The sequence below is a fragment of the Parasteatoda tepidariorum genome, chromosome 2 (genome assembly GCF_043381705.1).
Source record: "Parasteatoda tepidariorum isolate YZ-2023 chromosome 2, CAS_Ptep_4.0, whole genome shotgun sequence".
Taxonomy (NCBI): domain Eukaryota; kingdom Metazoa; phylum Arthropoda; class Arachnida; order Araneae; family Theridiidae; genus Parasteatoda; species Parasteatoda tepidariorum.
The window spans coordinates 70,813,533-70,829,394 of NC_092205.1; the positions used below are offsets into that span (position 1 = coordinate 70,813,533).

At 30.7% G+C, this 15,862-nt stretch overlaps 1 protein-coding gene across 1 annotated transcript in view; it reads right to left on the minus strand.

Moving 5' to 3' along the window:
• LOC107436424 (plasma membrane calcium-transporting ATPase 2) overlaps window positions 1–15,862 on the minus strand; it is a 174,325-nt gene that overhangs the window by 17,480 nt on the left and 140,983 nt on the right. Inside the window, exons 13-20 of the mRNA XM_043041787.2 lie at window positions 15,640–15,828; window positions 12,634–12,836; window positions 9,588–9,723; window positions 7,745–7,854; window positions 6,877–7,115; window positions 4,458–4,722; window positions 2,068–2,247; window positions 521–715 (exon numbers count right to left, since the gene is read on the minus strand). Of these exons, the coding sequence (XP_042897721.1) occupies window positions 521–715; window positions 2,068–2,247; window positions 4,458–4,722; window positions 6,877–7,115; window positions 7,745–7,854; window positions 9,588–9,723; window positions 12,634–12,836; window positions 15,640–15,828 (1,517 nt within the window). The remainder of the gene's footprint in view (window positions 1–520; window positions 716–2,067; window positions 2,248–4,457; window positions 4,723–6,876; window positions 7,116–7,744; window positions 7,855–9,587; window positions 9,724–12,633; window positions 12,837–15,639; window positions 15,829–15,862) is intronic.

Consider the following 15,862-nt stretch of genomic DNA (forward strand, 5'->3'; position numbering starts at 1 on the left):
TTCCTTATTTCTCTTTTTTTCACGTAAAAATATTTTCAAAATGCAAAAGAGCTTTAAATGCTATATGTCTTGTGATAAGCCTAGAATCAATAATCAGCAATAAAACATAATAGGCAATTCTTTTACATAATATCTTTTGATGATATTTTATGCATAACTTTTAAGTCTCATAGAATTTTTGCCACCACCTTGTTGCTGCAAGCGCAATGTAACGGAATGATTCAAGAAATTTATCATAAAATGCTAAATAATGCTGAATTTAAGAAAACAGGTAGTCAACACAGTAAATCAATCTACTTCCAAAATTGGGCTCCTGCAAACCTAAAGGTTGTTTAATAACTCGTGATATCGATACACTGTTTACAGCTAACTTCCCAAAATTATCAATAATTTTCAGGTAAACAGACTTTCCATTAAATATAAATTTACAAAAAAAAATCACAATGGCTTTTGAATGAATTTTATAGAAAAGGCAGACACCTTTAGTCAAAAGATTATTTTTCCTGAAAATGAAGCTTACCATTGCAAAACCCACATCTGCTTTCTTAAGTGCTGGACCATCATTTGTCCCATCTCCAGTCACAGCCACTACTTCCCTGTTTGGATTTAATTTACTATCAATAATGCCTTTCACTAAAGTATATTTATCTTGAGGGGAGGATCTTGCTAGAACTCTCAGTCTAGGCCAAACTTTATCAAATAAATTTTGCTGAAACTAGAAAAAAATTTAATTTATTAAATACTATTGAGAAAATAAATTCAAATAACAGACCACATTAATAATGTTTAAAAAAATTACAAATAATTCAAAACTGCGCTCGTAACACATTCACAATTTAAAGATATCCATTTTAGCAAATTTTGTCATGTACAAAATTATGTACAGTAAAAAAAAATTATGCTATCATCTTCTATTCTGACTATTATCACAGTTGCACAAATTATAAATCTTAATAGAATAGAAAAAACACAATACAAACTAAATTATATAATAAAAAAGTGCAGTGAGCACTGTAGGACATACAAAATGTTATGACTTGAATAGCATTAAACGTTCAGTAACTGAGAGGTTACCTATGAAAAACATATTTACCTAATTTGTCTTTCTGCATATTAATTATATAGTTTGTATAGAAATCTGCTAATTTAAAGGCTCAGTTCACCCCCTATCAGTAAATAAGCTCTAAGAAAAGAATAAAACACACGCTTTTTAGAGGACTATATTCGAGATTGTTCTAAAAAGTGCAATAACACACGAGATATAATTGTACAAGATATAATTGTAGAAGATAACAAATAAACAACAAAAATAAAAAATGTAAAATTTTGCTACTTTTTTAAAAAATTCTTTTAAATTATATTTTCTTACAGAAGGTGCATGCTACATAACCACTGATTAACAAATTCAGATTACAGTAAAGAAATTAAATTTTTTAGTTTAAGCTCGGTAAACATTAGAATTTTGCTTTGACATAGACTTAGAAACTGAAACTCAAATATGCCAATGAACATATGATATAATATTTTTAACCAAATAAGCAGATTTAATGATTAATCCTTTATTTCAGTTGCAACTTAATTAACTGGCAAAATACAATTACTTTTCAGTAAATTTACTAAATGTTTCACAAATAAATTACATATTATGAAGTATTTCATTTTCCATGACAAATAATAAGAGCAAATTCATTATAATCTAACAGAAGGAAGCATTATATAAACAAAGGCCTTTCTTTTTAATTTAGTAAGGATAATTCAGAATAAAATCTAAAAAGACCAATTTCAAACTCATTGAAATGTCAATTATTCCTTATTTTTTACTCTATCTTGATTCTGTCTCTTTGTCTTGATGTCTTATGTAAACATGGGAGCAAAAATTTCTCAATTTGCTTTTAGAGTAGAAAAAATCTCATCCTAATCAGCTCCAAACAATGTTATTTTAAAATTTAAAAAAAAAACATCGGGTACAAAAAATAATTTTTAGTACCCCATGTATCAATATTATCTTACACATTCAAAACATTGGGTAAAATTGAGTAATTAAAAGTGGCGGAAAATAATACATACTTCACCATCACTATCTCTTATCCTCTTATTGAATTCTTTACCATCTAATACTAAAAAATCATCTCCAGGTCTGATGATACCACACTTCAAAGCAATGGAACGAGCTGTATTTATATTGTCTCCTGTTACCATACGCACAGTTATACCAGACTTTTGACATTTTTTAATAGCATCTGGTACCTGCAAAATTATAATTTTTTATTACATTTAAAATAAAAATGTGTTGCCAGTTTATTACAAAATGAAAATTACAGCATACAAAATGAAGTCATTAAGATTTGAAATTTAAGTTAATATTTTAGAAATGGTGCTTTTAGGTTAGCTGGACACAAATCCCACATTATTTTTTTGGCATTAATTCCTATTTATTGAAAAATGCACAGTGAAAAGTTCTTAGAATTCTTTAGAGCTAACACTTGGCTATTCAAACGAATTGCACTTGAATATAAGCTAGCCACCCTGGATATTTTTAACAGTTACAGCTAATGATTGCTAAACAGAAAGAATTTTTTTTTTTTTTCATTTACCTTAAGTAAATGTATCAACAAAAATACTCTAAATAACAAGTAATTCTTTTAAGGGATACTTCACAACTAAGTAGGAAAAACAATTTCAATTATTTTGTTCAACATTAAATAAAAAATAGTTCATAAAAATATAGTTATAATAGTTAAATAAATTAGAGCCTAGATTGTAAACTATTATACTGGTCTAATAAACTTGAGTTTCTTTAAATGGAAATGAATATGCATCAATTAGAAATCACAGAATATAAATTAATATTTTAAAAGTATGGATTAATTCTTAGAAAAATTAGCTCTGGCATTCTCCCAACTTTATTGCTTTTCTGTTGTACAAACTGATGCTTTTCCTTTAACATTATAGACTAGAAATATAAGGCACAAAAGAAAACCAAAATTACTTAGTATATATTCTTAGTATCTAATGAAGACTGTGCAAGACTAAGTCAAGTGGAAAAAAAATGTATACAAAAGTTTGGTATAATTCCTTAACAACAAAATACTAGGAAATATATTGTATAATTCAATGGAAATAATCTATTAAACACTATTTATAAATATACAACTTAAACCCATTTAACAGTTTGTTTTTATAGAGAAAAGAAGACTGAAATTACATAGTAGTAAGTCAGGGTGCGTAGCTAAATTTTTCAACAAAAAATAAGCATCTTTGAAGTGCTTTTTAACACTAGATTGCCTAAGGATGTCATTTTGACTGCTTTTAATTTCAATTAGAAAAGCAATGATGTATACAATGACAAAATTTCTTAGAATTTTGTGACTTTTCGAACAACATATAATTTTTTTTATTGTTAATATTTACTAATAACTTGTTACATAACAGTAAATAATATAAAAAATGTTAAAAATTAATTTTAAACAAATTTATTGACGCATTCACAATCTAGTCATTTTGACTGCTTTTCGGCAATATAGATATATACTAATTTTCCGTCTTTCTAGTGTTAAGCACTCAAAAAACATTTTTAAGCACTATATACTAACAAAATGAAAAATAATTTTCAAAGACTTTACATGATCATGATAAAATAACCAGTTTCTGTCAAAAACTCTTTTCTTGATTATATTAGCCATTATAAAAAGAACAAGAGGTTCTGGGTTCAATATCAGACAGTGAAAAATGAAGCCTTAAATAGAGAATATCTTCAAAAAGCAGCAGAGTTGCACATGAGAGTGCAAAAATCTCACCTAACCCAGTTAACTCACGATTCGTAATAATATTGCGCTAAAATATCAAAATTTTATAAAACTACGCGGAAATAATACTATAACTATAAATTAATTAACTAATTATAAAACTACAGATGAAATAACTGTCAAAAAAGTATAAAAAGTCATTTCCATAAAGTTTGCACAAATAAAGCGTTCCGTAATCAAAAATCGTGATTTCAGAAACTACGTGAAAATGGGTAGCAAAAACTACCGAAAAGTATTTGGATTCACGATGAAATCGGCAAACACGAAGAGCGCCAAAAGTGATAACTAAAATTCGAAATTAGTATACGGTAATTATGATGTATTAAAAATATTGGGATTTTCAGAACTATGCTTAAATCCGTAGCATTAACCATCGAAAAACTTCATTGATTGTAATCAGGTGTGTCAAAAACATATTATTTATTATTTTTTGAATTTAATTATTATTTAAAAATTTTGTTCAGATTGCGGCCGCAGGCAGCATTTAGCCCATGGGCAGCAGGTTGTGCACCCATACTTTATTGTTAATTTCTTTTTAAAAAATATATTTGTACTATGACCTAAAGGTGGCTCATTTACTTTATTCTTATTATAAGATTCTCAATTTAAACAAATATTAATTTTCAATTTAATCAATTAAATAAAACTTACTTCTGGTCTTACAGGATCCTCAATACCAACAATACACAAGCATGTTAGCTCGGATACTATCATATTTTCCTCCTCCCAATCAGGCTCTGACATAATTTGAATTTGATTATTAGCATTAGGAGAAAATAAATAGTCTTTATAAGCAATGGCTATGGTTCTTAGTCCATCACTAGCCATAGGCTCAATGACAGTCTTTATTAATCTATCTCTCTCTTCTTTACTAAACCTATCTATCCGTCCATCTTTACCAAATATATGTACACATCTAGAAAAGAATAAGAACAATAATTAACACTGAATTATGTAAAGCAGGGAGAGGTTTTAAAATAATAATAAATAACAAAGGAAAAGAATTTAAAACATAAGAGCATTGAGAAGAGGAAAACACAAGAATAGTACTAAAGATATAAATCATTTGCAGCATAAATTGTAAATAGAACTTTTATACTTAATTTCTCACACTTAAGTACACAAAATTAGATACAGTTTTTTACATACATTATATAAGTAGCTTTTTTATTTACCAAAGTTCCTTTTTAGAATATTTATGAACTTCAAGACTCCACTCAACTTTATTAGGTACCTAGATTGCTGATTTACAGCAAGTTGAATTGGTGACAGTACTGAGGTGAAGGGATGTGATAAGCATGCCAAATATAAGGCACAGGGATGACTTTGGTTAAAAACGGAAAAAAGCTCTAAACAGGAATCCAAAAAATGATATCTGCAAAACTTAAATGATCTTTAAGCCTAGCATTTTTCTATAACGTTGCAAAAAATATATTAAGAAACAAAAATCAAAGAATTTCTGGATAAAATTGCTTTTTATAAAATTATACTTAATATAAGATTTAAAGGGATAAAAAAAGATATAATACCTCAAACAATACAGAAGACTAGTTGACAAGGACACCACTTAATATCTGAGTTTTTCAATAAAAACCTACGTTTACAGATTTTCATTCAATTAGGCAAGTACCTCAAAATACTTGACTTTGGTGATCGGACGAGAACTGTTATATTCATCATGGTATGGCTGCTGACTCCACAAAATACTTAATATTTTTACAGTTTTCTTAATATGATGATAATGATAGTTCAAACTAATGTCAGATTTTCATGCAAAATTCAAATAAAATACTATTGTAACTGCATCATTTAAAGTTCATAATAACCTGTTTAGTAATTTAAATAAACCATTTTTTTTTTGAAAAAAATCTTTGATTTAAATCAATTTACAAACAAAAAAAATAAAAAATAAAGATTTTTTTTCTTTTTTTACTAAACAAAATTTAACAAAACAAATTGGATTTTTTTTTCTTGGTTAAATTAATTTGTTCAGTTGAATAAATTGAAGTCATTTAGGATGATTATGAATGACTGGAACTTGTCAATTAACTAGCTCAAGGGCATAATGTGTTTCTCACAGTTAGTAAAGGGAAAACTATAAAATGTTAATTAATACATACTTGAGATCTAAATATAGAATAAGAAAAGAGAAAATTAATAATTAAGCGTGAGAAAGCGTTTAATTTTGAACAATAAATTCAGATTTAGATGAAGGAATAACAAAAAATTATATATATATACATATATTTATATATATAGCATTTTAACACAAAACATTTTTCGAAATACATGGCTGCTGCCAACTTTTCTGTTTGGCAGAAGCTATATATTGGTAAAGTTTTTAATTTGCTTACTTCTGCAAAACCATTTCAGATGCTCCTTTGTTAAAAACTCTAAATCCTCCTTCAATCTGAACCACAGTACTCATTGATTTTCTTACAGAATTAAAAGTATANAAAATGGGCTCTACTGTTTTGCTCTGTGCAAATGCCGATGGAAGCCAAAAGTTGACACCTCTTGTGATCGGTAGATCAGAGAAACCACGGTGTTTCAAAAATATCAAAAGTTTTTCTACCGATTACACTTCAAACAAAAAAGCATGGATAAAACAAGCATTACTTAAAAATTTTGGATAAAAAAATGAATAAAACTGGAAAAACTGGATAAGAAAATGAATTTTCAAAAGCGCAACATAATTTTATTCCTAGACCAATGCACTGCTCATTTAAACTTTAAATTGAAAAACGTGCCAACAGCTGATCAAGCGATACAAAGTATAAAACTCTAAAACAATTTTTACTTGCAAATGTAAATCAAGAAGCAAATTTGCAAAAAAATTGTTAGTATTGAACGAGCTGTATACGAAATTGTAGCTAGAAACGAAAAGCAAGTAAAGATTACTCATTTTTTCCATTAGTTTAACTGGTAGGTGTCAATTTTTAAAAATGTGCATAGATTTTTCTTGACCCCGATTTTACGTTATTCCGCTTCGAACGTTTTTTATCGCCAGTCCGACAGAAAACGTAAAATCGGGGTTTCACTGTATTGATATAGTTCTTAATTTCCTTACTTCTGCAAAACCATTTCAGATGCTCCTTTGTTAAAAACTCTAAATCCTCCTTCAATCTGAACCACAGTACTCATTGATTTTCTTACAGAATTAAAAGTATAAACTTTGTGCAATTTTTCCTCGGGAATATCATCTCTGACTGTCTGATAATCCTTCCCCATGTCCTGCACAAATTGCAGAAGTGCACATTCAGTTTTGTTCCCCACTTGCTTTGGAAGTTCACCAGGATTGTCAGGAGGCTGCAATATTAAATTTTTAAATGACAATAATAATGTGTACATGTTGAAATCAATTTTGAACATAACTGTGTATTCAAATAAAATAAATGTTCTTGAATTTCTTTTATTAAACAGTTTCAGTTTTAAGTGCTCATAGATTAGGTGTTCTAAGATTAAATTATGTAGTGATCTAAAATTAATGTAGCATCATTTTATGTTAGATCTTCTGTTTCTTGGGGCAGTTTCATTGTTCCAACATTTTACTAAGATTAATTTAAGTAAAAAAAATTTTTTTAAATGTTTATAAATTCATTGGATAGGTGGTTTTTAGTATTCCAGCATATCATTTTGGTGATTACAAGAAAAAGTTATTTTCATTATATTTTCTCAAACAATTTTTAAATCAAACCTGTTATTTTTATTTGAATCTGTTATTTTGTTTGAATCCCTTAATTCATCAAACAAAACACATTCACAAATTTAAACGACGTTCATAATTTAATAATATGGTTGAAAAGGTAATGGGTACAATTTACTAATTTAGTGACATAATCACTGATATTCATTTAAAATTGTGCTTTAGGATAATGAAATAAATAAATTTCGTATCATAGCTAACCTATTATATGCAGGAAACTTAACATACTTACAATAACTTTTGAGGTGTAAGCACTATTAATTGCAATTCCTGTCACTAGTAAATCAGAAATAGATGAGGGTAAATTTTGATACCTTGGCAGAGATGATTTATAATGAGTTCCTGAAAGTAATGAATCCAATTAAACATCTCTCTATACTGAGAAATAAGCATCACCACTTTTTGGGTGTTTTACTTCATGTTTTGTTTTACTGCTCTTAGAAGTTATACTGCAATTTAAAACTTTGAACATGTTTAAAGAAATCTTGTTAGGCCAAAAATGAGAAATAATAATTTGAAGATGAAACCCTCGTTCCTAAGTTAGTCTATTAGATATATATACATATCTGTTAAAGTGTGCCCATTGGGTCTCTTATTCAGCTAGATTGTGAGACGGTCAGCAGATTAGCGATATGTTTTTTTTCCCCTTCAATTACTTTTATTTTCTTTCAGAATTTCGTTCATTTTTTCGTTCAGAATTTCGTTCATTTTCGTTCAATTTCGTTCGTTTCCTCGTATTTTTTTCAGAATTGGCTTAAATGGGACCACCAGCAGATACTGTTTAGTTTAGGGGCATTTACCATCAAATAAATTATATACTAATCATAATGAGTAATGATAAAAAAAATGGAATAATTTTGTTTTCAATTAAATTTCAATTTCACAGAGAGAAATAGAGTAGATAATTGAAAAACAGTTACTGTGGTTCTAGAGTCTAGCAAGCTGAGGACGGAATCTATCATATTTTGAATTTGACCTTTTCATAGGTTACAGCATAATATAAAATCTATAATGATATATAATCTTAAGTCCATTTGCAAAGCAATACGGTTTTTGAAAATGATGGAAACAAATTAAGTATTAGTTTCCATCATTTTTAAAACCATAACTAATTTTGAATATTGAATTTAAACTATTTCAGTTTCAGCCATATAAGTTATATTTAATAGAAAAAGGGGAAAAAACATACGAAAAACTTAAACTAAGTTGAAATAATTCAACAGATTCATAGAAAATCTAAATTAACATAAAATGTTGGCTGGAATTTTCTCAAAAATATAATCTTTGATCTAATTGAAAATTCAGATTAGAAATTTATAATAAAGAAATAATGCCTTGTTTTGATGTTTACTGTTTATTTACGTTGGATATTGCATAAGTCTTTAAAGTCAAGTTTAAGTTATGATTAATGGCTTCATCAGTGTTAAAATACTTTTTTCACCCCAATTTTTCATAAATTTTTTCATGCTTAAGGACAATTTTGAGTGTTAAATAAATAAACAAATAAAAATCCTTGCATTTAATCAAAAACATATAAACATAACTAAATATATATAAATTAAATAAACTATGTATAAAAATTATATAAAGGCTAACAGTAAATAATGCATAGTTAAAAGGATATTAAATAATAAATACAATTGAAAACAAATATTTGCACACTAGCAGAGTTATTTAAAAGAGTAGAAAATTCAAAGAAAAAAAAACTTTTTCAATATTTATCAAGTAATTTTTCTGAAGCTGACCATATTAATATGGATTGTCTGGTAAAACTGGTAACCCATAATGCCACTATGTATAAATGTTAAACAAAAGCAAACAGTAAGTAATAAATATTTGAAAGGATATTAAATAAGAAATACAACTGAAAATAAATGTTTACTCAATTTAATCCAACAAAAATTTGTAACAAAAACATTTTATGACCTTACACAAGAAAACACTGTATTAGAACATAGAAAACACATACGAATACTTAGCATAGCGAAATAAAATGTATGCTAATTAAACTATAATGATTTCAAAACTAACAATTTTCCAATTAAAAAAAAAGAACCGGGAAGAGTTTCACTTACCACAGATATAGCTTTGAACTACAGTCATACGATTCGTGGTAAGAGTCCCAGTTTTATCGGAACATATGGCAGTGGCATTACCCATAGTTTCACAAGCATCTAAATGCCTAACTAAATTGTTGTCTTTCATCATTTTCTGAAAAGTATCAAACTCAAATTAAAAATATATATCTACATGTCAAAAATGAAAATTTAATTTAATAATACTTATAATCATTCCACATAAATATAGGCTTTTTGATAAAATTGAAAAATGAAATTAAATATAGGAAAACAAATATTCTATAATAACAGATAAATAATTGAGGATTTATTTTTTCAAACACAATATTTCCCTCTTCCTTAGGAAGCAGCTATGTAATGGAGAATTGATAGGAATTATTGTCGGACTTTAACTGCTACATTAAGATCTTTAAAGACAGTATGGCAACATTGTAAATTCTGAAACTAACTTAGGTTATTACCGAAATACCTAATTTACTTTATATCTTTATTGCATAAATTAGCTCAGTGATTTCCATTTTTTGCGGCTATTGGAACCCTAAATGATCAAACTTCTTTAGGTGGAGCCCCAGCATTATAAATGGTGTTTATGAAGTCTCGGACCCATTTTGATGTTTAAAAACTTTTAAAATAATAAAGATAGATTAAAATTAATAACATAAATGGTTAGATAGACTAAAAAAGTTTCATGACCCTTGTCAATGAACTTCCACACGTGCCCCCTTCGTCGCACGGAGAATATCAAGTCGATAGTCAATTTCACCCCAGCTAGCGGCAAGCATGTCTGCATCCATAGAGGCTATCGCGATTCTAATTCTGGCTTTTAGGTCATCAATGTTCCACACGATCCTCCTGTAAACATTGTCCTTTATAAATCCAAAAAGAAAAAAGTCCAGCGGCGTTATATCAGGTGATCTGGGTGACCAAGGCATTGGACCACCTCGCCCAATCCATCTTCCTGGAAAATGGTCATTCAAAGAACTACGAATGATGATACCCCAATGAGGTGGTGCACCACCTTGTTGCAAAAAGACATGTGGCTGAAGCTCTTCTAGTTGTGGAAATACGAAGTTTTCCAACATGTCTAAGTATACGGCTGATGAGACCCTCTTTTCTGTAAAAAAGAAAGGCCCAATGACTTGGTCGTGCATTAGTTCACACCACACATTAACCTTTGGGGAATCCCTTTGTGCCTCACGGTATTCATGGGGTTTTTTAGATCCCCATATGCTTACATTATGGAGATTAACAATGCCAGAAACATGAAAGGATGGTTCGTCGGAGAACATTATGCGCTTCAGAAAATCAGCAGCATCTTCTATCCTTCCGACCATATCTATTGCAAACGCCATCCTCCTAGGCCTATCGTCCGATTCCAAACCTTGAACAATTTGAACTTTGTATGCAAGCAGTCTTAATTGTTTCTTAATACAGGGGTGATTGTGAGCCCAAGTCAAAATTCCGGAAAACTTCTTGAGTTAAAAAAAAAAGTTTAAATTGAAAAAAATAAAACAAGATTTTTCTTCCTTTTTCTCAATATTTCTTAGTTTGCTTAAAATATTTTTAAAATTTTACACGTACCTTTACCACTTACACATTCCTAAATGACCTGGAGAAGTAATTAAAATTTACAAACATGTCTTTCTTTCTTGAGTTTATGATTATAACAACTATTTACTGATAAAAAAAAATGAATATTAACCATGAATATAAGCTTATAAAGTATATCTCTGGCTCTCCCTTACAAACAAACAAAATAAACTGCGTTTTTAAGTTCCACCTTTGAAAATTTGATTTCCGGAAACTTCTGTGATCAATGATTTTTTTAAACGCCTGGACTTCGATCTCCGGAAACTTCCGGATCACTGTTAGTGAAAAGTCCGGAAATCCGGATTTTTTCCGGAGCACAATCAGCCCTGTTAATAACCTTGTACACCGTCGAAATTAGCATATCCAATTCTCTTGCCGCTGATCTCACAGATCTTTTAGGATTGTCTTAAAGTGTCTGTCTGGCACGCACAACATCAAAATCACTCTTGAAGGGACGTAAGGAACGTTCCTTATCTGCGATACTTCCAGTTTCTAGAAAATTCTTTTTCCACAGCAAGATGCTGCTTTTGGATGGAGGATCTTTTTGGTAAATTCTTCTGCAATTTCTCTGTGCTTGCACTATCGATTTCGTTTCCTTGAACCACCATAAAATCTGTGCTTTCTCTTTTGGTGTATGCATTCTCCTTAATATCCGCTCGAATAAAACATCACATAGAAAAGTACTGAATAGAACAAACACATCGCAAGTAAACATAACGTTGCAATAGTTGCAAAAACAAAAGAGAGAAAAATGCAATTAATAAACAGACAATATTTAGAATAGTACAGATATTTAGAGTCGAAAATGAAATTAGCTGAAATTAACCACATGTGAAGACGATATTTACAAAAGTAAAGTAATAAGTCTGTTTATATCTTCATTATTTTATGAGTTATTAAACATCAAAATGGGTCCGGGAATTTATAAACACCCTGTATATATATATACACATANATATATATATAAAGATCATAAGTTGCTAGAATTATACCGACAAAAAATAAATAAATAAAATAAAGACTTAATTATTTTTGAATTTAGTTATTTTATTTTAAATTGAAAAGCTTGATGAGAAATACTTATAGGATTTTTTATTAATGCATATTTTTTTCAAATAATTTATTCAATACATTTTTATTAATTTTTTTTAACTTAATAAATTTTTTATTGACATTTTACATAAATAATTTTAGATACAAAACCGAAATAGTAAAAAAAACATGGTTCATTAATTGAATATCAATATAATTATTTCTGGTTAAAAAAAAGTAACTCTTGGAACTAGTGTTATCCTTCTTTGAAAACCTAGGGTTCTGCAGAACACTTTTTAGGCACCACTCAATAAAGTAATTATAAACATTTAATAGTTGCAATTCTTTTCAAAAGGTTAGCAAGTCCAACATTCAGCAGTGAAAAATTAGAATTTTTCTTAAGAAAAATTATTGCACTTACCTTTACAGAATATGCAAGAGCAAGAGTGACAGCTAATGGAAGACCTTCAGGGACAGCAACAACTAGTACAGTGACACCAATGATGATAAATTTAACAATATAATTAACATAAAATGGACTCCAAGGACGAGATTGTATGACAAAAAATTTTATAGCAAAACGAATAATAAGAATAAGAACGGTTAAGACAGCTATTGTTGAACCTGCAAAGAGAGAAAAAAAACTAGAATGAAGAATAGAGCATTCCTTGTTAAAAATTTCCTTTATATATAAGGGAAGGTAAAAATAAAAATTTACAAAAAAATGTCTTTCACGCTTTTGTTTTATATTTATCCAGTTAAGAGGCAAGAAATGATAGACCAGTTTTATGTGGCTACAATTTGCCATATCTTCATGGTACATTTATAAATTTATAATTTTTACACCAATTTCATTATTTCTGGATAGACAAGCATAACATTAAGTTTTCACTTTTGGTGCTTTTTTTAAAAAGCATGAATTGAGTATCAGTTTTCTTATTATCACTATTGACATCATTATTTGCAGTTCCAATCAATAGGTTTACATCCCCTAACACATCTTCATCACTTGATAGGAAATGTTACAATACCTCCTTGAAGGTAAGCCTCCCGTGGTGCTTATAAAAAAGAACAAAGTTCAATTTCATGCCAACTGAAACCAGAATTGAAAGTTCAAGCAATATCCTTAAAGACAAGGAAACTTTTGGATCAGTACCCCCAGAAGTATGATTTGTTTTAGGAACATGGACGACTTCGTGACTCAACAGATTTAACGTGCATCAGTCACCATTTACTACATGGGGAGTCTTCAGCCGGCGCGGATCGAACTCACGATCTATTGGACATGGGCCTAGTGTCCTACCAACCAGGCCTACCTATAGAAAGAAATTCATTTTTGGCATATAATCTTAAACTAAGACTGCGAAGAAAAATTTTAAAAAATCCATCTTGATACTGATATTATAGTACACTATCCTACAATAATGGAAGAGACACTTCCGGTTTTTGATATTTCTTTGAATTTCTGAATAAATAAACTCATGTTTGTGAAAATTGCAACACCATGAAGGACTTACGCGAGTGAGCTGAAATTTTCAGGAAATGCTAAGTAGAGTATGATATGCAAAAGATTAGAATTTCAGATCCGTAGCGCATGCATATGCTGAGCAGCGCCCTCTGAACGGCGGATGAATCTGAATAAATAGACGGCTGTAGCCAGGCGTGTATGGTTATCAGCGGTTATCTGCTAGTGGTAAACGTCAGCTTAGTCATTACTTATGCCTCTTCGATGAAAGAGAGCGAGATTTCAACAACTTACGGAGTTTAAAAGGGGGGAAATCAACGGTCTTCGTGAAGCTGGATTGTTTATCGCGCAGTAGCCGCTCGTGTGCAGCATAACAGCAGCACAGTGTTTGAAAGCAGTCGATAGACGAGTGTCGGACAACTCGGAAATCCGGGAGTGGACCCCGAAATTTAACGTCAGCTCGCGATGATAGACAGCTGTTCCGCGTTGCTTTAAAGGACCGTACGGCTCCCTCTAGACAACTGGCAGCATGGTGGTCAATAGCTACAGGCGTTTCATTGTGTGCTTCATCAATTCGTAGACGTCTGCTGCAGCGTAGACTGCGCGCAAGGACTCTTTTATACAGGATCCCCCTCATGCTAAACCATCGCCACCTGCGGCTACAATGGGCCAATCAGCATAGGGACTGCCATGTTGATTGGAAGGGTGTCGTGTTTTCTGATGAATCCCGCTTTAATTTGTGGTACCATGAGGACCGCATTCGTGTCAGACGCTATGCCGGTGAACGCCACCTTCCGCAGTGCATTATCAAACGCCACAGTGGACGAACACCCGGTGTTATGGTCTATGGCGCCATAGCATATAATGGACGATCTCAATTGCTACGAACTGTGGGTAATCTGGACAGCAATTGGTTCATCCGTGAAGTTCTGCAGCCCCCAGCTGTCCCCTTCCTTCAACCCTTGCCAGGCGCTGCATTTCAACAGGACAATGCCCGCCCTCATATTGCTGAGGACTGTTCAATCCTTCCTTGCATCACGGCAGGCATAGCTTCTTTTTTGGCCTGCGTATTCCCCGGATATGTCCCCGATTGAAGATGTGTGGGATTTTGTTGGTCGGCATCTGGCTCGTGATCCTCGTCCTGTTGCTTCTACCATCGAACTGTGGATACGCATACGAACAATATGGAATTCTCTTCCTCAGACAGACATCCAAAGTTTGCTTGACTCCATGCGACCTCGTGTAGCAGCACTTATTGCGGTGCGTGGTGGCTACACAAAATACTCATTTTGATCTCTTGTTATTGTTTGTTTGCTTTGAAAATTTAATAATTTATTTGTACCACTACCACTCAACCGTGTATTAAATTTCATTTAATTATGACGATTCCTTCATGGTGTTGCAATTTTCACAAACAGGAGTTTACTTAGAGGATTACTTTTTAATTTTACAAGTGTTTGGTTCACGCAATTTTTCATATTTTGGTCAAGAGTCTGAATAAATATTTGAATTATAAGAACACCTCAATGACTAGATTTTTGTTTTTTTCTTAAACCCAGCCTTTTTATTACGCAGAAAAGTACAAGGGTCAAATTGATTTAGAAGAGGAAAGGAATTTTCAGTGGAAGGTGATTGAGAGAATTTAATAAATCATTTTTACTTGTGGAGTTTTATAATCTGCACTGTCCAGATGAAAAGATCAAAAGATGCATGAAAGCAGCTGTATGAAGCACTTTTAGTAATGGATACATGCTTAGAATATTTCATTCATATAAAATTAATGGATAATCAAAAAAATTTTGAGAATGAGAAGCGAGATCAAATTACATACCCTCTTTTGATAGCATTGTTTAACAATTATCAATCAATTACCATGGTAAAAATCATTTGAATTGGAAAAATAATAGGCAACAAATAACAAAATACAACAAGATGAAAAGTAATAATAGAATATATGCTTACCAGCGTAACCAATCTGTATTGCTAGTTTTGTCAGTTTTGTTTGCAAAACTGACTGTTCCTTCCGAGGACTAGCACTTGACGGTTCCGGCTTAGCAGGAACAATCTCAGCACCAGGCGTATCTCTATTATTAGCTTTCTCTGAAGAATCATTCATTAAATGGGAATTAGTAGAAACCATTGCTTCCTCATCTATTAAAATAAAATGAAAAGTAAGCAAAAAGTT